The sequence below is a fragment of the Drosophila mojavensis genome, unplaced genomic scaffold (assembly GCF_018153725.1).
Source record: "Drosophila mojavensis isolate 15081-1352.22 unplaced genomic scaffold, ASM1815372v1 contig_49, whole genome shotgun sequence".
Taxonomy (NCBI): Eukaryota; Metazoa; Arthropoda; class Insecta; order Diptera; family Drosophilidae; genus Drosophila; species Drosophila mojavensis.
The window spans coordinates 232,905-253,279 of record NW_025318872.1 but is presented as its reverse complement, the minus strand read 5'-3'; the positions used below and the strand labels follow the sequence as shown (position 1 = coordinate 253,279).

The following is a 20,375-nucleotide window of genomic DNA, read 5'->3' as shown; positions in this document are numbered from 1 at the left end:
CCCTCGCAGTGCCGTCAAATCCCAAATTGTGTGACACGTAAAATGGTCTGACATCTGACATGACTGCAGCCATTCACCTGATGCCCTACTCAGAATGTCAATTTTATTTACCAATTCGCGTTCGATTCGAAATGGATCAAGTTCTTTGAAATATGTATTTTTCATTATACAATATTTGTTTACCTAAATAATATACATATAGCATTATTTTGTATTTCTTCCAGGCATTCTTCTTAGAATACATCGTCTTTTATGCAAATATTGTAAAATGTAAAAAGTGCTTATATTAATAATTTATACTGCTTATTTTTATAGATTCATAATTTATTATATAATAATAAAATATATTTTATATACAAAATATTTGTTTTTAATTGTCTTTAATTTCTTTTCTTGAATTTATTCTCATTTATATGTATTTTCTTAAGATGGTTTTCAAGTCAAAGCTCAAGGGCATTTCAATTTTTTGAACACAGCTGTATATTATATAAAAGCCGCTTACATTCAGAATGTCTTCATGTAGGGCTTTTAGTTAGCCCCTTGACTTAATTCTATTAATCTACATTTTATATAATAAAATAAAATCCTAGGGCATAAATCTCTTACTTCTCATTATAGATCAAAGCATAAAGTTCTATAGCTTAAAGAAATCTTTAAATAGAGCAAACAAAAAGTTCTATAGCTTAAAGAAATTCGTTATATAGAGCAAGCACTACTCGTAAAACAGAAGAGTTTTAAGATTACTGAAATATCACAAAAGTTCACATTTCAAACGAAATCCCCAGAGTCCCGCCCATTTATATGCCCCACACGTGGCCATGTAGCGCAGCTGCCCACGCATTTGATGATTTGCCGGAGATATAGGCGCCTAGCTGCTGCCTTCATGCCTCCAGTTTGATTGTGCCTATTGCCAGGTGCAGTTGCGATTCTCCGAAAAGTATGAAACAGGCGTACACTCTGCTCTGTGTGGTGCTCTTGACAGCCAGCCTGGCGGTGCCCAGTGCGGCACGTGGCGGCCGTGGACGCGGCAGCGGCTCATTCGGTGGTCTGTTTGGTGGATGGCGCAGCAAATACGGCAGCAAGTCGTCATCGTCCGGCAGCGGACGACGCGTGGTCAGCGGTTCGCCAGTGCACACGGCGATGACGGTGCCAAAGCTGCCGCCGCCGCCACCGCCGCCGGTGTCGTCAAAGGTCAAACCACATGTGGCCAGCTATCCGCGTCAACAGCCGCCGCCACCGCCGGGCTATGGCTATGCACCAGCTGCGGGCCAGGGCACGTACTATGCCAATGCCCAGGCATTGCCCGCCGGCGCCGTCTACTACGCCCAGCCGCCCACATCCATGGGCATAGGTCCAGGTGAGTGGAGCTGCTCGACAGCTCTTTAATAACAATCCCTAACAGGTCTGTCTGCCTTCAGGCACTGGTTTTCTGACTGGCCTACTGGCTGGGCGATTGATGGACAACGTGCTCTTCGGCCACCACCAGCATGTGTCGCATGTCTACCATCAGAATCAAGAGGGTCAACCAGCTTCCGGCAATGGGCGTGAGATCATAATTATCAACAATGGACAGCAACAGACCGAAGGCGAAACGCAGCAGCCGCCCAATGATTCGCTCAGCCCAGTGGACGCAGTTGCCTCCCCGGCAAATCCATTCCCGAACAAAGATGTGCAGCAGGAGGGAGAGTCCGATGAGGAGGCAGCCAATTCCACCACAATGCCTGTAGCACCTGCTGGGGGCATCATTTGCTTTCCCATCATGATAAATGAAACGGATCCACAGAATCCGGAGCTGGTGAATGAAGTGCAGCGCGTGGTTTGTTTTCCAGCGCCGACCGCAGATCCACAATCCGCCGATTGTCAAAATGATCCCATCTGCGTGCTACAGCATGGCGGCAGCACCACCAGCACAGTGCCACCAATTGTTGCAGGCGATATTGGTGGTGCAGCCGCAGCCAGTGATTCCCTAGAAGTGTCCACTCCCGCGGCGGATGTCGATACTCCACAAGATTAGTAATTAAATAGGGTTTTAAGCTAAGCTGAACGTAAATTTGCAATTAATTGCGGATTAAGCTAAGGGATTTTCTTGTTATCTTCAAAATTAGGTTTAAAATAATATAAAAGCAATGAAATTAAAATATAATATTTAAATTGGCCATTATACCAACTAAAATACTGAGTATTTAATTGATAAACACTTCGCAAAGCAGTAAAGCTTTCATTAACTGACAAAAGCTTACATACGAAAGCGCATCAAGCTTTAAAAGCTATAAAATACAATGTTTTTGTCATAACGAAAACTAGCTTCAAAGTATGACAGTTGTTCCTGGAGGCACGCCAACAACAACAGCAACAACAAGAGCAAAACCAGTAGCCACAACATCAACAATAACAACAACAACAGCAAGGCCGCAAACAATTGTAACGCTAGCAAAAACAACAAATACGAAGGCTCAGCGCGCAAAACAGAAAGACAAACACTCCGACGTCTGCCATGGCAGCGACGTCAGCAGCGGCGCGTCAGCTACGACAGACGTTGCGCCGACCGCAGTCATAAACTGTTCAGCACGACCACCAATACAAAAGCAATTACATCCTACATGTGTGTGTGCGTGTGTGTATGTGTGTGTATGTGCATGTTTGTGGATGTGGGTGATGATCCAAGAACACGAATAAAGCTCACTTGCGTTCATTAATCCCGCAATAACAAGGGGGAACTGTAATAAACAAAGTTACGTCGCGCACTCTGAGCATCAGCGGCTGGACGAAACTGTGCTAATCATTCACATTTGAAAAATTCGACAAATGAAAATAAGGATAAATATTTTATATATTAAAGAAAGTTAAAAATATATATATTAATAAGAATACAACGAATTTTAATTTGAAGATAATTTTAATATTAGTTTATATAATACCTATATTTATATATATTTTAATGTTAGTATAAATAAAAAAGTTATATATCAAACAACATTGAAGTTCGCCACTTTGCTTAGTTTTTAATAAAATATAAATAAATCATTTTGATTGTACATACATACATATACGTAAATGCATGCAGTCTTGCGTGTGTATTTAGCATTTAAGATTCTTATCAATCAAGCTTAATCACGCGCAACTAAAAATATATATTTATATATGTAACTACGTAGGTTCGTTAACCAGAATGCGTGAATGATATCATGGCAAAGCGAATGCAATAGCAGCAGAGCTGCTGTCTGACACCTCTTTAACACCCCTCTCTCTCTCTTCCTGTGTCTCCCTGGCTCCAACGAGCAGTGTTGCCAGGTTTTGAGACATAAAAATAGCAAAATCGTCTCTAAAAAATAGCTGAAAATAGCTAAACAAATTTTAAAATAGCTTACAAAATAGCTGAAACCTTTATGCATTATGCATTTACTTTAAATTTTATTTTTAAATGTTATTTAATAATGTTACAATTTGGTCCACATCCAAATCATCATCAGAATTATATTTTTGATTAACTGGAATCATTTTTAAATATTTGGAAGGCACGGTATAATCATGGCAGCATTTGCCATTGCTGCGCAAGAAGAATTAGCGATGGTATAAATTCACAACTAGTGATGGTATAAGTACGACAAAGTCGTGGTGGTAGTATCGCGCAGATCATTACGTACAATTTGGGACTTAATCGAAAAATGTTTTTTTTTTTTTTGCTTTAAATACTAAAATCAAATTCAAAATATTCGTTTGTAAAATAGCTAAATTTATAGCTAATAGCATTTTCAAAATTTTCATAGCATTTATGGTTCAAAAATAGCTAAAAATGCTATTAAATAGCTAATCTGGCAACACTGCCAACGAGCTTGAAGCAAAACACTGAAATTAAATAAAAACGGTAAAACTAAACAACTACCATGGGACATAAAAAGCACATACACACACGCAAGCGAAAATTCGCGAGAGTAATACTGAGAGAGAGAGCGGGAGTGAGAGCAATCAGTGATGACAAATACAGCAAACGAAATAAAAATTACAAAAACAAAAACTACAGCGGCAGCAGCAACAGCAGCAACAGCCGCATCGACAACAACAACAAACAAACGAAAGCCCACCAACAAGTTGCGGCCACTGTCGCAGTCGCGGCCGCTGCCGCTGCCACGCTACGCTCGCGGTCCGCGGCGAGCTGAACAACAAAACACACGTCAAATAAAAAATGCTCAACCGCATTTCAGTTGTTTGAGAAACTTTGCACGGAACTAAGCACGAGCGCGACAACCAAACAAAAGAATTAAACAATATTAAATCAAGTAAATACATGGCATATTCATAATACGTATAGATATAAGTAAACAACTGCAAGAACATAAATATAAATATATAAAAAGTATATAAGTTGTTCACTAAGTGTGTGGAATTGTGTTGAAACTGGTTTTGTGAAATGAACTTATGTATATGCATACATTATATATGAACAAATGTAGATATGTGTATATAATTATTTACATACTCTTCAGCAAGTGCATCGGTTAACTAGAGTTTGATTCTTTTTTACGTTACGCTCCTATAAACAAATTGAATATTCAAGGTCGAAAATGCGAAATTTATGCAAAATTGTATATGGGCTTATACATACACATATATGTATGTACGTATGTATATGTATAATGCATATTAGGACTTGACAGTGCAGACAAAGCAAAAGCCTAAGCAAACCAATTAAGCAAACAAAACACAAAACACAAATAAAAAAAAAAATCAATGGAAGCTTTTGTCAGTTTACATATATATAACATATATCCACATATATAACATATATTCACAACTGTATGCATAAATGCTTAAAAATATTTGACTAAGCATTATTTGATATTGAAAAACATTGAAAACACTTCAGTTTTCGCATGTGTCTAGTTCTTATCATTCATCTTGTTCTTATCATTTGAGATAGCATTTATCTAAGATAGTATATTTTAGCTTTAAAAACAAAGTGGAGTGTGCTACTATTTTTTTTTTTTTTTTTTACCTATAAAACCCTTTGCTTATTTTCATTATTCCAAATAGCTTTACAAGCTTTTTGAGATCTGTATCAGATATTCTTCTAGAAGTATTCTCTGATGATCAACTGGCTTACAAAGCTTTTGCTACATAGCTTAAAGCGGTAAATGGAAAACATTAAATGAAATATTTCACAGCTTTGACATAAATATATTAATATTCTTAATCCAACTTTTGATATATTAGCACCTTTCAAGAGAGTTTTTAAAAATAGATTTTATAATATAGACCAAATATTTTCCCTCTTATTTTCCATCGATGCAGGCATTCATATAAAAATGTCAACAGCTGAAATCAAAAGATTTTTCATTTATTTATTCACGACAATATTTTGGTGCACTCAAATGTTTGTCTGATCTGCTTTGTGCATTCAACAGGTATGTCTAAATTTAGACAGTTCAAAAATTTTGTTTCATTCTTTTGGACCTCGCTTTTGTTTGACACGTTTTACAAATCTAGGGGGAATTTTGGGAACTGTAAAAAACGATCTACCTAATGGATTTAGCTCTATTATTTTTATGGTTTTATACAACCAAATGGTAAATAGCTTTTGAGAGATTTTAGATATTTTTTGATAAATACAAATGCGTAGTTTAAGTGGTAAAATACGTGTACAAATAATATATATGTCATATGTTTGTAGGGTGATGTATGTATGTTTACCTTGTTATACCCTGAACCCATTGAAAATGGGAAATCAGGGTATAATGGTTTTGTGAAAAAGTATGTAACGGGCAGAAGGAGGCGTGGCAGACCCCATAAAGTATATATATTCTTGATCAGCGCGACGAGCTGAGTTGATATAGCCCTGTCCGTCTGTCCGTCCGTCCGTCCGTCCGTATGAGTGCGTCGATCTCAGAAGTTATAAGAGCTAGAGAGCTGGCATGCATACTCGTGTGTACCATACGCAGTACGAGTTTGCTTTATTTTTTCGATAATTCATCCGATAACTTTTTTATCGCGAATAATCGAAAAATCGGCATTGTTTTTTCAGCCTAATTTGAACATTTTTAGACCTGGAGTCTTCAAATTTGCGTTGTATATAAAGTTAATCGATACAAAAATTTTGTAATTTACAGATTTTGGATACCACGCCCCCTTCGATCCCAATTTGTAAAAAATTTCAAGTACTAGAGACTTGTGCTTTGGAATGTACACACATATTTATCATATGATTACACTCTGAAAGTTTCATTAAGATCTTATGTCTACAAAAGAAATTATTCAACAAATAAATTCTCATAATATTGCCCACACTGCAGCGCAGCCCAAGCGCAGTCGCTGCTTACTGCGCAGTTAGCAGAGCGCAGGCTTATGCATGCGTGTGGATGCATGTGTATGTATGTGTGCATAAAAATGCAGAATGATTAGAATATCAGCTTAGAGGGTTCAGGGTATCTCCTAGTCGAGCAGTCTCGACTAGAGCCTTCTTACTTGTTATTCTTAATAGTAACAGCTGCTTCTAATTTAAGTCAAAATGTACAGTCATGCATACCCGTTCCATATGCTGACAGCAGCTGACTAAATAAACTGAGCCATGAGCGAAAAAAAAAAAAACAGTTTCTTTTGCTTCACCCGCGCATTACTAACCGGTTAGTAATCCACTTTTGGCAGTCCAATTAATTTTACTTCTCTTTTTTAGCGGCCAAATTTTTTAACGTTTTTCTTTTTTTTATATACATATATTTTTAATAGTTTTTGATTCGCTGATTTTGCCCCATTTGGTGTTTGTATAACATTTGATTTTCTCTCGACAGTTAGACAATCTTGCGTAATAGCGTAATACTGCAATTTCTCCTAGGTCCACAAGGCTTTCAAAAATATTTAAAAATCAATGTAAACTATATTAGTGGAAAAGTAAATAAAATTAGTACCAAAAATCTTTTGATTCATAATATTTACGATTAGCCCAGATACATTGAAATAAAGTAAATAAAACCATTGTTGACTCTTTGAACTCCCAACAGTGATAAGCCCTGAAATATTCGCTATGTTCTATAGAATATATATAGATAATACCATACTATATACCTATTCAGCGATAGATTGTAGAGTTCCAAGAAATATATTCAAACAGAATAATACGTAAAACTGGAAAAGATAATTGCGAGATTTTTCGATTGCATCCGCTGACATCACAAAACAGCTTTCTGGTTCAATCTCTCGCTATGGATGAGTCATAATAATAATACACTTTATTTTCCGCTGAGCTCGGCAAAACTGCTATAAACAAATGCACTTTATTATAAACAATTGGCTATTGTGGCTGAGGTACAGACGGCAAAAAAGATTTTTACATACATATTAGATGGTATAGAAATATCTATATACAATAGTATAGATTACAATACACCGTACTGTAGACCAATACTGTATTGTCTATAAGGTACATGAGATATATAGAGATATTTATGGGTTATATTACAACCGCAATAGCTCAGCTTGCTATAGATTTGTTTACTTTGATTTTTCAATTTTATAGAATACAACACCATGACAAATCATTGAAATCCTAGGATTAAATATACTAATGTATATAGATTAGTAAAGAATTCACTTGTTATAGGACCCTTTGTTAGATTTTACTATATTCTGTAAGACGACTTTACAAAAATATACATATTGTATATACTTTTATAGCTTATATAGCTGATCTGTAATACACATAAACGGAATCGATATAATTAATTTATAGCAGAGATCTTAAAGACAAAGAATGTTACGCCTCTCTGTGCTTTTATTAAGCAATTAGATTTTAATCAATTTAATTTTTAAAAAGTTTGAACTTATTTTGCCGCTTTCAATTAAGAAGTTTGTATAGAAATTCGGTTGATTGAAATTTATGAGAAATTCACATTTTAATTTCAGATTAAGTTAAACTGAATATCTCTTCTAACTGTATTAGCCAATAGAATATTTTACGAAGTTTAAACAGATTTTGGGCAATCCATAAATTGCCCACTTTATGAGATTTCAGCCATGTTTAGCTCAACTCAAGGCTGAGAACCTGAACTCGTAACGTCTTTGAATGCTAGGGCGTGTACCTGTGAGGTTATTAGCGGAAAAACCGAGCACCCTGACCATATATAGATTTCAATTGTGTAAAATGCCTAAAGGCGAACAAAGCCAATGGAGTGTGGCCACGCGACAAGCCAAGCAAATCGCTCAGTTTGTTCATTATTCATTATCATTATTAACGCGCCCCGAAATTGGGGCAGACACCCAAAAGTGGCAGTCCAGGGCGTCACATTGCGTCAGCGTCAAATAATGTGCTGTACCCCCCCCAAAACAATGACGCTAGGAATATATGCTATAATATATATGTATATATGTACATATGTATATATACCTTAGTATATATAGAACAATCAACTCTTAGCTCTAATAATAATACCCCAATGTGAACTAAGCGTGAATTTATAGTCGAGTGGCAAATGTCAGAGGTATTGGATCGTAGTACAGTCATTATTATGCCCACTGGGCAGATAGAGGGACTATCATAAGCGCAAATTGAATCAATTGTTTATGCAAACAGCAAATGAAGACTGACACCAGGGAGAGATCGTAAAACGCAAATGTTATTGTTATTTGTATATATTCTTTGTAATATATATGTAAATAATGATGGGTTGGCAAACGAGCTAAGACTCGATGCGTAATCATCGATTGAATGTTGAGTAAATGAATGCAATTAGCCTTGGGAATATGCATATAATTAAATATTATATTTATCGCCATAATATAAAAAAAAATAAAAAATAATAATAATAATAAATTATATAGATAATAATTGATTAATGTTTTTAATATTAATACAAACACACATTAAACAAATGTCGATTTATCGATAACACATATCCTTGAATTCGTCCTCGTTCCTCAGCTGATAAATGCAACCAGCTTAAGATTTATATTAAAGGATATATGTTATCGATATTTAGTGCATGTTAACAAATTATTATATTAAAACAAAATATATATATATATATTGAAGAGATTTTTTCTGAAAATATTAATATTAAAATAAAATATTTTAACTGTATATTAATTATAACATAACCTTACAAAACATATATATATATATATATTTTATCATATTTTTGCCATCCCTAGATCCCTTATCGCAGATCTCTGTGCCCAAGCGCATCTGTGTGTTTTTAGTGGGATATTTTGTTTATTATACATACATATGTATGTATTTCGCTCTCGTTGCTCGGTTCACTAGAATCAGTGGATAATCAGTGAAGACTATTTAAGCGTTCCAGGCAGGCGACAGCAGCTTAGTCAAAGTCAAGCGGCCAAACAGCACATCGAGATTGCTTTACAAGCGAGACTTACGTGTGATTCTCACTCTCTCTTTCTCTCTCTCTCTCTCTCTCTCTCTCTTAGCATGTCGCAGAATCATCCCTGGCGACTTAGCAGTTGGACTCTGCTATCCTGTCTGCTGATCCTGTTGCTGGTCAGTCCAGATGCCCAGGCGAAGCGCTGGTTCGGAGGCAGCAGCAGCAAGAGTCGCTCCTCCAGCTCCAGCAGCTACTCGGCCCGTCGACCCTCCTCGTCGTCCTCCTCATCGCACTCCGGCTCGTACAGTCATGCGGATAACACTAAGCTCAGCTACGGCCCTGGCAGCCATGCACAGCCCAGCCATACGCAACATTCGATGTCACGACCCGCGACAGCCTCGCCCATAGGCTGGAATGTGCCGCCCAAGGCGCAGGGTCCGCCGCCCTCCTATACGGCCCACAATCCGGCTGGCGGTGCTCACACCAACATACACGAGCCGCCGCCGGCGTACAACCCGTCGTACAAGGCTAATGCCCCGCCGCCAAGCTACTCGGCGGCCAACAGCAATGCTCGACCAGCAGCAGGCAGCTCCGGCAGCAGCAACCCTCACTACACGCCCGCCAGCGTCTACAGGCCACGCATGAACGCCACTGGCGGGGGCGGTGGCTTCCACACCCCCATCACGGCCACCAATACGCACGGCGTGCAGTCGAGCTATCCGGGCGCCACGTATCACAGTCCTGGACATTTGCCCGCCGGCGCCACTTACCATCCGTCTGGACAGCTGCCCGCTGGAGCAACCTATCACAGTCCTGGAGCGCTGCCCGCCGGAGCTACCTATCACAGTTCATTGCCGGCCGGTGCCACCTATCATCACAGTCCTGGAGGTTTGCCTGCTGGTGCCACGTATCACAGTCCTGGAGCTCTGCCCGCCGGTGCCAGCTATCATCCAGCTGGACAGATACCACCTGGCGCTAGCTACTATCCCAGCGGAGGTGTGCCCCACGGCGCCACCTATTATCCCCAGGCGCCGGTGGCAGCAGTGCCTGCCGGTGCTACCTTCTTGCCAGCTGGAGCTGGACTGCCGCCTGGCGCCACCTACTATCCGCAGGCGCCCAAGTCGTCATCTGGCTTTGGTTTGGGTAAGTACTACTCTATATGAATCAGCTTGCATTTGCCTAACATCTCCTCTCTCTCTGTTTCTGCAGGCACTGGTCTCATTGCTGGCGCTTTGGGTGGTGCCATTTTGGGCCACGCCCTCACGCCCACGCAGACGCGCGTCGTTGAGCATGCGCCCATGCCGAGCGGCGGAGGTGCCGGCACTGGCGGCGGCGACGACAAGATCATCATCATCAACAATGGACCGCCTGGCTCGGTGACCACTGCGGATGCTGGCTCCGGCACTACAGTCATCAACACGGGCGCCGCACAGCCCGCCGTGGCGCCAGCAGCCGCACCTCAACCCGCTGCAGGTGTTCCAGCAGCTGCTCCCGCAGCAGTTCCAGGCCAAACTCCCCTCGCTCCGCTGACACCGCCCGCTGCAGAAGCCGTCGTGCCGCCAGCTGCTGGCGCTGCAGTTGCCAATGCTGCAGCCCCTGCTCCAGCTGCTCCGGTTGCTCTCCTGCTGCTCCAGCTCCAGCTGCAGCGGATCCGAATGCTGCACCACCCGCACCCGGCGGCATCATCTGTGTGCCTGTGCGTGTGCCCGAGCCCGATCCGAAGGATGCCACCAAGACGATTGAAGTGGAGAAGATTGCTTGCTATCCGGCACCACCACCAGAGCCAGCAGCACCTGCAGCTGCAGCGAATGGCACAGCTGCCGCCGCTGCACCCGCTGCAGTGCCTTCTGTTGCACCTGCTCCTGCTGCCGCTGCTGTGCCCGAGTCGACGCCCGCCTCGGATGTGGCGCCGCTTGCGCCCTTCCAGTCAACCACGCCCCTGACTGTGCCGGAGGGATCAGTGCCACTGGCGCCCCTGTCGCCCGGCGGCCAGCCAGATGTGATGCGCATGCCCGGCATGACCTCTGCGCGTCTATCCGCCGAATCGGGACTCCATGATGCTCGCAATGGAGAGAAGCGAGTGTCCGAATTGAGTACGCTCTCCGCCCTGCTGACAGTGCTCGTGGCCTACTGTCTACACTAAGAGGCCCGCGGCCAGTGCCAGCGCCCAGAACCAGAGCGGGTAATTAAAGCCAAATGGTAGCCAGTCAGCAGAGGGGACTCTGCACTTGAACAAGTTTCATACAAAGTCGCTGAATTGACGTTTTCTATATTTTGTAAACTAAGCGAATTTCTGGATATTCATTTATGCATGTGTGTACTCATAGTTTTTTCTATTAGATTTACATAAAATTAAATAAACCGTAATTAATAATTAATCGAATTCGAAATATAACCATTTGTCATTTATCGTTCATTTTAGCTATTACAAAATTTTGTATTATTAAATTATTTGAAATTGCACGCCCTAACAGTAGCCATCTACCGTAGACTATACACAGTTTGAATTAGCGCCATCTGTTGGCTGAGATCTTAACATAGCAACGTTTTAGCCTGTGCAAGGGCACATTCGTTAAGTTTTCCATATGACTTGAGGCGATAGCAACTTTAGTTTGTGCAACAACCTTTCTTTGCTAACTTCACGAAAGCATGCTAACGAGCACGAGTGTGTGGCTGAATGTTCGATACAAAGCCAATACACAAACTAAAATGCCCTTGCTCTACGTATTGTGTACAAGCTTAACGAAATTATTTGGACATAATGCGCATAAGCAGTCTGTACACAAACCATGACTCTTATTTGGATGATGCGTTATATATACGTAATTCTTATTAGAGTTATGAGATAATTTTATTAAATAAAGTAAATTGAGTGAATGGAGGTTAAAGGGTAATTAACAATATTTATTTATTCATTTGCTTGACACTTTCAAGAACAGCCAAGTCTCTCTCACCCTCCGCAGTTATTGTCTATACTCCTACTAAATTATCTGTTATTTCTTCTGCCTCATATATATTAACGATATTCAAATGTTGTTTACTAAAAAGTTCTATTTGTGCCTTCGTGCATGCCGATAATGTACATGTACATGTACTTCCCTTGATAATCTTGCGGCTAACGCCAAGTGTGGGCCACGTGAGGGCGTAAGAAAACTTTTCCATCTGGCAGCAAAACAAGCTTGATTGAAATATTAAATTAATTGAGGCGAAAATGCAGTATCTTAAGATTTTGTTTACAAATGTGAAAAATTGTAAATATTTATTTATAAAATTGTATAAATTATTGTTAAAATAATTATTTTGTATTATTGATTATTGAATACATTTGTATTTAATATACAAAAATAAAAAATTTTTTTTTTTTTTTTTAAGTTGTGTTTCATACGAAAAGATTATTCAATAAACATATATTTAAAATATAAGAAAACTATCTAAAAATATATTTCAATATTTACTGATTGATTTTTTGTCTTCCATTAATATGTTTTCTTATATTCTCATCTAAAATCAATATTAACTGTCGGTTGTCCCATGAGCAGCTGTAGCCACGCAGCTCGCGCATATCTATCGAATACTACAGAGTAAACAAATACAACAAGCCTTGAACGGCAGAATAAAAACGTTAGCGAAAAGTCCAAGATGAGGTAGGCACAAAGATTGAGTCGGAATTGCTGCCAGATCAGTTGGGCGTTGCGATGCCGCAGTCGAGATACCCGAAAGAGGATGAGCACTGTGACATGCTTGCGGTACTGCAGGTAGCCGACGAGCACCATCCAGCTGAAGAGGAAGGGTACGGCGTACTGGAGTACGGGAGCACGGCGCCCAGGGCAATGCATGCCCAAGTGGCCTGATCGAAGGAGCAGTGAATGGCCAACTCATTCACGTACAGCAGCAGCATAAGCAGGAAGAGCAGAGTCGGAGCCACGCACATGTTGAGCAGCAGCTTGGTCGACTGCAGCGAACGCCGCCGTCAGCCAGATCATCAGCAAGAATTCGAAAACTTAGCAAATGATGGCAGCTATTAATTTCATAATATCAACAAATATATATAAAATTCTTCTTAAAAAAAAAGAAACAAACAAACAAAAAATCACAGCTCTTAGTAAAATTTTGTCTTCTCAGAAACTAACTGAGAGAAGCTTAAGAACTTGCCCAAAATCTATTCTATGTTTGTTTTCTTCAGCGGCTTAAGTTTTCCCTTGTGATACTATCTGCACACACACACTTATGCACACACCCACACACGCACACCTATAGGTAGCTGTACTTGTAATGGAATCTGTCTACATAGTCTCTAGGTTTTCTTTTTTCTTGTTAACTAAACCCACACGACTTAGACTTAAAACTTTGTGACAACATCAGCTAGGCAGAAGATGGGCAAAAATAAGAGGAAGAAGAATGTCAAGAATTTACTCAGTCAAAAAAGCGTCAATAAAACGCAGTTACTCCTAATGGAAAATCTGAGCAGAAGTTTTTAGCTAAACTTTTTGCTACTTTTCCATGCACTTGCAATGCTGACGACGTTGAATTCGAACTTTTTGGGCTCTGGACATAGATTTGCAAGTTTATGAAATAAATACAAAATCAAAAAAAAAACAAGAAGAAATAAATAAAAGGATTTAGATCCTTGAATGACAATTTGACTTGTTTTGTGGGTGCTTGAAATATTTACTGAAAAATTATAATAATAATTTAAATCCAAGTTGATTATTATATAATTGAGTTTTTAATAGCACAAAGTGTAAATTGTTTATTTTAATGAGCTAAATAATTTTGTTTTTTACATTTTTATTAGGTTACAAAAAAATTTTTAATTTAAATATTCTTTGTGAATATTCATATCTAAAAATATATATAAATATAAAAATTAAATATATATAAATAATTTTTAATCTAAAAAAAAAAAAAATAAGATCATACCATTTTTTTTAATAAGAAAAATATTTTAAATTATCAATATAAAATAAATATAATTTATATATTTTATATATAATAATATATTTTATATATTTACTATTTACTCAGATAAATTCCATAAGAAACTTTATAGTATATTCCTGCGCTTGTTAGTACAATAACAAGGCTGAACTGTAACTTTATCAGTCATTCACATAAATCCAGAAATGTTTTCTGCTATATTGTATATTGATGAGAAGCTGAGTGTATGGCAACTACTATTCCCGCAGGTATTACGTATGCATGCATAATATTTCAAGCAATCAGACAATAGGCGAGAGGGGTCAAAAGTCAGTAGCAAGCGGCGTAAGTAATTGGCAACAATTGGTTGCCAAAAGTTGACTTGTCGAAGCCATCAAATGGCAACAGCATGAAATAGTCGCAATTCATAAATATAAATAAATATGTGTATGTATATGTATATATGAATATCTGATGTGGGCAATAAAAGCAGCAGCGGGCTATGGGCGATGTTTGATGGAACTGTTAACGATTTTATGGAGCTGCAACCAGAAGATATCGCAATGAATCAAACAAACTATTCAGATGGTATCAGATAGACAAACACACATAGTAGATATTGAGAGATAAACGAGAGATACGGATAATCTCGAGACCAGACGAGTTTTCAGCATAAAAATAACAATAAGAAAACTTAATTTGTTTTTTCTAATAAATTATTTTAAATTTTTGTTTAACTTAATTTTGTAGCTAAAATTAACAAAATTAAATAATAAATTCATCCCTACAAGTAAATCTAAAAAAATTAATAATAATATATATTTGATTTAATTTTGAGCTTGGCTAAAATAAATCAAATTATTAACCAACTCTCGTCGGAGTGCAGCCTGTGCCACAATTCAAATTACTTTTGGGTCATAGCGATAAATGCTTATAATGTCACATGCTGGCAACAGTAAATAGGAACAACAACAACAATTACAACAGCAACGTGCAACAACAGAATGCGGCATATGATATAAACTTTGTTATGCGGGCTTCTGTTCCAAGGAGGCGACGCGACCTCCGTCCTGCAGCTACAAAGTATCCCAATTTGCATCCTAATGAATGGTGTGAAGCTGTTTGAGCTTGTGCTCCCATGTATATGTAGGTCTCTGTGTGTATATGTGTGTCGAAAGACAGATTCTCAACAATTTGCAGAGGGAAAAATTCAAATGGTAGAAGCTAAAATGGCATCACAAATTTGTTGCATTAATTGCATTCAGAACTTTGGGTGGTTTCTCTATCGTTAACAAGGAGCAAATAGCTGAGATGTTTTCGTGCAGTCAAATATGCTAAATGATCGACGAGCATATACCTTAGACAACAGAAAATATATAATAAATAAGAGAGATTTAGGTCTTAAAATTTTTTATTAAAAAAAATCTCAACATCAAGTTCAAAAAACTCAGCCCAAAATTTTTCACACTCTACAGGGTATATTAAGTCTATCATTTAGTTTTCGAAATTGGTTACATTTACTGACAGTTGACCACATCTAGTAGATGACTAGTTAGCTCGCTTGGTCTGAGGTTTTACTTTCAGCAGAGACTGTAGAGAGTCAGACGAGCTAATTGAATTCGGCTGGGAAGGACAACAAATATGTATGTACATATAAATAGTAGATTTACTTGTATATATGTATATCTATGTCCAAATAGAATCAATTCATCTAGGTGCAGCAACCAATGGCTTTGGCGAAGGACAATGCCTTACAGCCTACTGCTTGCCTGCCAAAACTTGGCCCTATAGAGGCCCTTGTTCATCAAGCCGGCTGCTCACTGCTGGCCTCCATGCTGCACTTTCCGATGCATTCAGTTGAACACATTGCATTTGCATTTTACTCGAAACGCATTCAGGCGTTGCGCAAGGCAACTTTTAACCAAAGTCAAGGCAGCCGATACGATGCCTAACCAAAATGGTCTAGCAGACGGCACAGAGCGGAGCATTTAGAGTTTGATTTTAATGGGAGTAGGTTTTTATTGTTAAAAAGTTGTTGGCTCAACAGCAGCAAAGTCAATTGTTTGTGTTTGTTTGCGAAGTACTGTGCATAAATATTTTGCAATATTCTGCCAAATTTAAATGAAAAGCGAAGAACGTAAGCAGGACAGAGATGGAATAATAATATAATATAATATATAATAATAATATGTAAATGTACGTACATATATATTTGGGATACTAGAACTAAATAAAAAAAATTATTTAAATAATGAAACTTATTTAAAAAGAAAATCTTATATTAAAAGTATACAGTCGACGGCGAGGTTCGATCCACAGTCCCCACGCATGCGAGGTGTCGGCAATTCCAGAACGCCATTATTCCAACTAAACCTAAATACCGCAACAAATATATGTGTTAACAGTCAATAACACAATGCATCCGAAGAAAACATGAGGAACTTATTAAGTTTTGAGATTGGAGTTATGAATGTAAATGAGGTCAACTTTGTCAGTGCTGTCATTAATTAATTTAAATATAAAATCATAAATATATAACTCAATATCAAACTGATGATATTGATTAACAAATTAACCATTATGTAACATTCTGCGTCATACTCAGTAATCACTCATAATAATTGTCAAATTAATACTTAATATTATCAGAAGGTGATAGCGATAATGCATTTATATATATTTTTTTTGCTTTGTAGTTTGGTACGCAATGGTAATTCATATGAGCCCAACTTCATAATTAGTGTTTGACAGATGGCAATCAACGTCCTCGATAGTATAGTGGTTAGTATCCCCGCCTGTCACGCGGGAGACCGGGGTTCAATTCCCCGTCGGGGAGATATGGTACTTTTTTTTTTTTATTTTAAAGAAAATAATTATTGTAACAACTAAGCTTTAGTAGAAAACAGTTTTAATATAAAATGCTTAAATATATCAAAAAGGTAATAAACAAGTAAATAATCTGTTTTTTTTTTTTTTAAAGAATCAAATATAAATTCAGATATTAACTCAGATATTAACATTGGGCTCAAACTTATAAGCAGCTTTTGTCAACAAACGAACAACATCCTCGATAGTATAGTGGTTAGTATCCCCGCCTGTCACGCGGGAGACCGGGGTTCAATTCCCCGTCGGGGAGATGTGTGATTTTTTTTATATATATTTTTTTTATTATTTAAATATATATATTTTTTTTTAATTTTTTATAGTATTTAAATATAATATTACACATTTTTCCACATTTGTCAGTAAACTTCTATGTGTTTGAGAATATTGTGCTTCTCTTTATGATATTTTTGTGCTAGTGTTTTTTAAATATTCCGAGCATTTTTAAGATATCTTCAAAATACAAATTTTCACTTTTGCAGAAGCAATAACTAGATGTATTTGTTTACTTGTTGGACAGGAACAACATTGTAAAATTAAAAAAAAAAAAATTATTGAACATCTCCCCGACGGGGAATTGAACCCCGGTCTCCCGCGTGACAGGCGGGGATACTAACCACTATACTATCGAGGACGCTGATTCCCTCGTGCCAAATGTCTTATATGTGATTCAGTATTGTATTGCGGATGCCAAATGTTTCACTTGTGATTCAGTATAATAGTTACTAATAGTTGTAACGGATCATCATCATTCGGGTGTATCGCAAATTGTTACCCAGATAATACACATTAAGATTATTTTTTTTTATCACGTTGCAGTTTTCTATTAAAGCAAACCAAAGTAAAAATAATAAAAATAATAAAAAATAAATTAGTCTCTACTCGATGTTTAGGGTGGGTATGGTTAGGGTGGGTATGTGTAAAGTGGCATAACCATTCAGAAAAGTGAAATTCGGCAAAAAAAAAATAGCATCCTCGATAGTATAGTGGTTAGTATCCCCGCCTGTCACGCGGGAGACCGGGGTTCAATTCCCCGTCGGGGAGGACAGTATTTTGTTATTTATTTATTTTTCTTGTTGTATTATTGCGTACCCAATTTATTTGATTATTATATATTTTATTTATTGTATTATGTATTTTACTAACAAATTTTAGATACAAATCCTAAAAGTTTAATAAACCAAACTCTGCGAAGTTATAACTGTTTGCCCGCTTTCAATATTAAATTAGAGCAAGAAGTCAAAATTGCAGCAACAGCAAACAAGAGTTTCGTTGAATTTATAAGTTTCATACCACGAAGCACACAAGTTGAATATATTCTTGGCTGCTCACTCGCCTTAACAATCTTGATGCACGCATGGCAGGCAATCTAAAGCGAAAATAGTAAATAGTCAGCGATGCAAGGTAATCAAGAAGTTATGGCAACTTAGTTAGTGTGCATGCTAATTAGTTGACACAAGTCAATTTAAACTACACAGCAGTCGTAAGAGTAGGCATGCCTGCACGTGAAAGAAAAGTTTTGGGCAAAGCTAATACACTATAAATATGAAGCAAGGAACTGCAAATAATATTGAATAATTCTGCAATGAGTTTTCATATCCATATAGTTGGAATTGAAGAAAAATCGGATATCACATATTGATAAGCAATAGTCCATGTTGCCATGTGGCCTGATTCGCATTTTGACCATCAATTAGTTGGTTAAAGTTTCGCTTCTTTTGGCAACCCTTTCAATGCGGTTTCATTAGTGGCCAACTGAAATGGATCGAGAACTGTGTAGCTGGTATTTTTATTTTTTTTATTCAATCTTCGCTTTTAGCGGTTTTCTTTTAGCACTGCACTGGAAAAACTTGGCCGGTGCCAATTTTCTGTAGAAAAACTTTTCCGTCGCATTCTTCTCTTTGTTGCGTATAAATTGCTGTCAATTAGTTTAATTGTTTTTCTTAGTGTTTTTTTTTTTACTTCTCCTTATGTTCTCTTCTCGATTTTGCTATTTTTCTGCGCTATTTGCTTGATTTCTTTTGATGACTATTATTGATAAGTTGTGCAATTGTTTTGCAACTGTTGTTAATTGCAATCAGCCCGAGACCAATAAATGCCGACAGACTATGAGTTTTCAATCACCATTCATTCTTAATGAAACGGTTGCAAGGTTGTAATAAAAAATATTTGTATTGAAAAACAGAATTGATTTTATTTGCAAATAAATATTTGTATAAAATGTTTCAAAATTGCGAGTCAGTCGAATGTGAATTTGTTGCTCGAAACTCATGTGGAAATGCCATTTGAAAGCATTGTAGCAGCAATTATTTTTATTAATATTGATGATGTGCTCGGCACGAAGGCGTCTTGTGGAAGCTGTGCTCCGCAATATATCTTTGTCAACTCTGGCAAGTAGGAAAAAATAAATAACTAAAGCGAGTACTAATGATGCGGCCACAAAGCTCTCCGCTAGACGTAGAGGTAGAAGCAGACATAATGTCACCAAGACTGAGAAGATAAATTAACTATTAATTTACAAATACATATGCTTAAAAAATAATCATATTTTTTTTAAATAAAAAAATGTATATATATATATCTACACCTACCCCGGGCTCCGGGGGCCTGTATATATATATATATATATATATATATATATATATATATATATATATATATATATATATATATATATATATATATATATATAAATAAATTATATAAATATAAATAAATTATTATTATATTTTTTTATGTATTTATTCTTAATCATGTATTAAAATTAAATTCATGATAAAGAATAAATTCAAAAGAATAAATAAATAAAAAAAATAATAATAATAATTTATTTCTTTAGAGATCGGTACTAATGTTGCATTACATGTATTAAAAGAAATAAATTGATAAAAAAAAAAATAAAATAAATAACATTAAAATTTGTTAATATTTATAAATACATTTCCGCAAATTGTTTTAAAGTCATAAATAAATGAAAAAAAAAAATTACAAACATATTTTTGACTGTGAAATACTCTCGAGATAAATGCGCAGCTTAAATTTTGGTCCACGCTTTTGATGGGCTAAAGAGCCAGAGCAACCAACAGGACGTAAGCTCAAGTACTTAGTGACACACAATAATAGCATAAATCTTAATTAATTCCCAGCCAAAAAGATTTAAAGCATTTATGCGCTACCTTGAAATTTATTTGTTGTTTCGCTCCCAAAGATATATAGCAGATTATGCAACATTTTGTCTTTAGGCATATTATAAACAACTTTTTCTTT

General features: G+C 37.2%; 2 protein-coding genes and 4 non-coding genes across 6 annotated transcripts; 5 read left to right on the top strand and 1 right to left on the bottom strand.

Moving 5' to 3' along the window:
- Nucleotides 1-885: 885 nt before the first annotated feature.
- LOC6577794 lies at nt 886-2,173 on the top strand. Its single transcript, XM_002003691.4, has 2 exons — nt 886-1,357; nt 1,419-2,173. The coding sequence occupies exons 1-2, from the start codon at nt 940-942 to the stop codon at nt 2,012-2,014; spliced, it is 1,014 nt and encodes a 337-aa protein (XP_002003727.2). The 5' UTR covers nt 886-939; the 3' UTR covers nt 2,015-2,173.
- Nucleotides 2,174-4,173: 2,000 nt separating this feature from the next.
- LOC6577793 (transcription initiation factor TFIID subunit 4) lies at nt 4,174-11,691 on the top strand. The gene is given in 4 exon segments (XM_002003690.4): nt 4,174-4,277; nt 9,415-10,451; nt 10,518-10,927; nt 10,930-11,691. Coding segments are annotated over 3 exon segments (1,968 nt in total). The 5' UTR covers nt 4,174-4,277; nt 9,415; the 3' UTR covers nt 11,452-11,691.
- A 5,298-nt stretch (nt 11,692-16,989) lies between these two features.
- On the top strand, nt 16,990-17,061 carry Trnad-guc. Its single transcript has one exon. It is a non-coding gene; the product is annotated as a tRNA-Asp (tRNA).
- Nucleotides 17,062-17,289: 228 nt separating this feature from the next.
- Trnad-guc lies at nt 17,290-17,361 on the top strand. Its single transcript has one exon. It is a non-coding gene; the product is annotated as a tRNA-Asp (tRNA).
- A 309-nt stretch (nt 17,362-17,670) lies between these two features.
- On the bottom strand, nt 17,671-17,742 carry Trnad-guc. Its single transcript has one exon. It is a non-coding gene; the product is annotated as a tRNA-Asp (tRNA).
- A 338-nt stretch (nt 17,743-18,080) lies between these two features.
- Nucleotides 18,081-18,152, top strand: Trnad-guc. Its single transcript has one exon. It is a non-coding gene; the product is annotated as a tRNA-Asp (tRNA).
- The last annotated feature ends 2,223 nt before the right edge of the window (nt 18,153-20,375 follow it).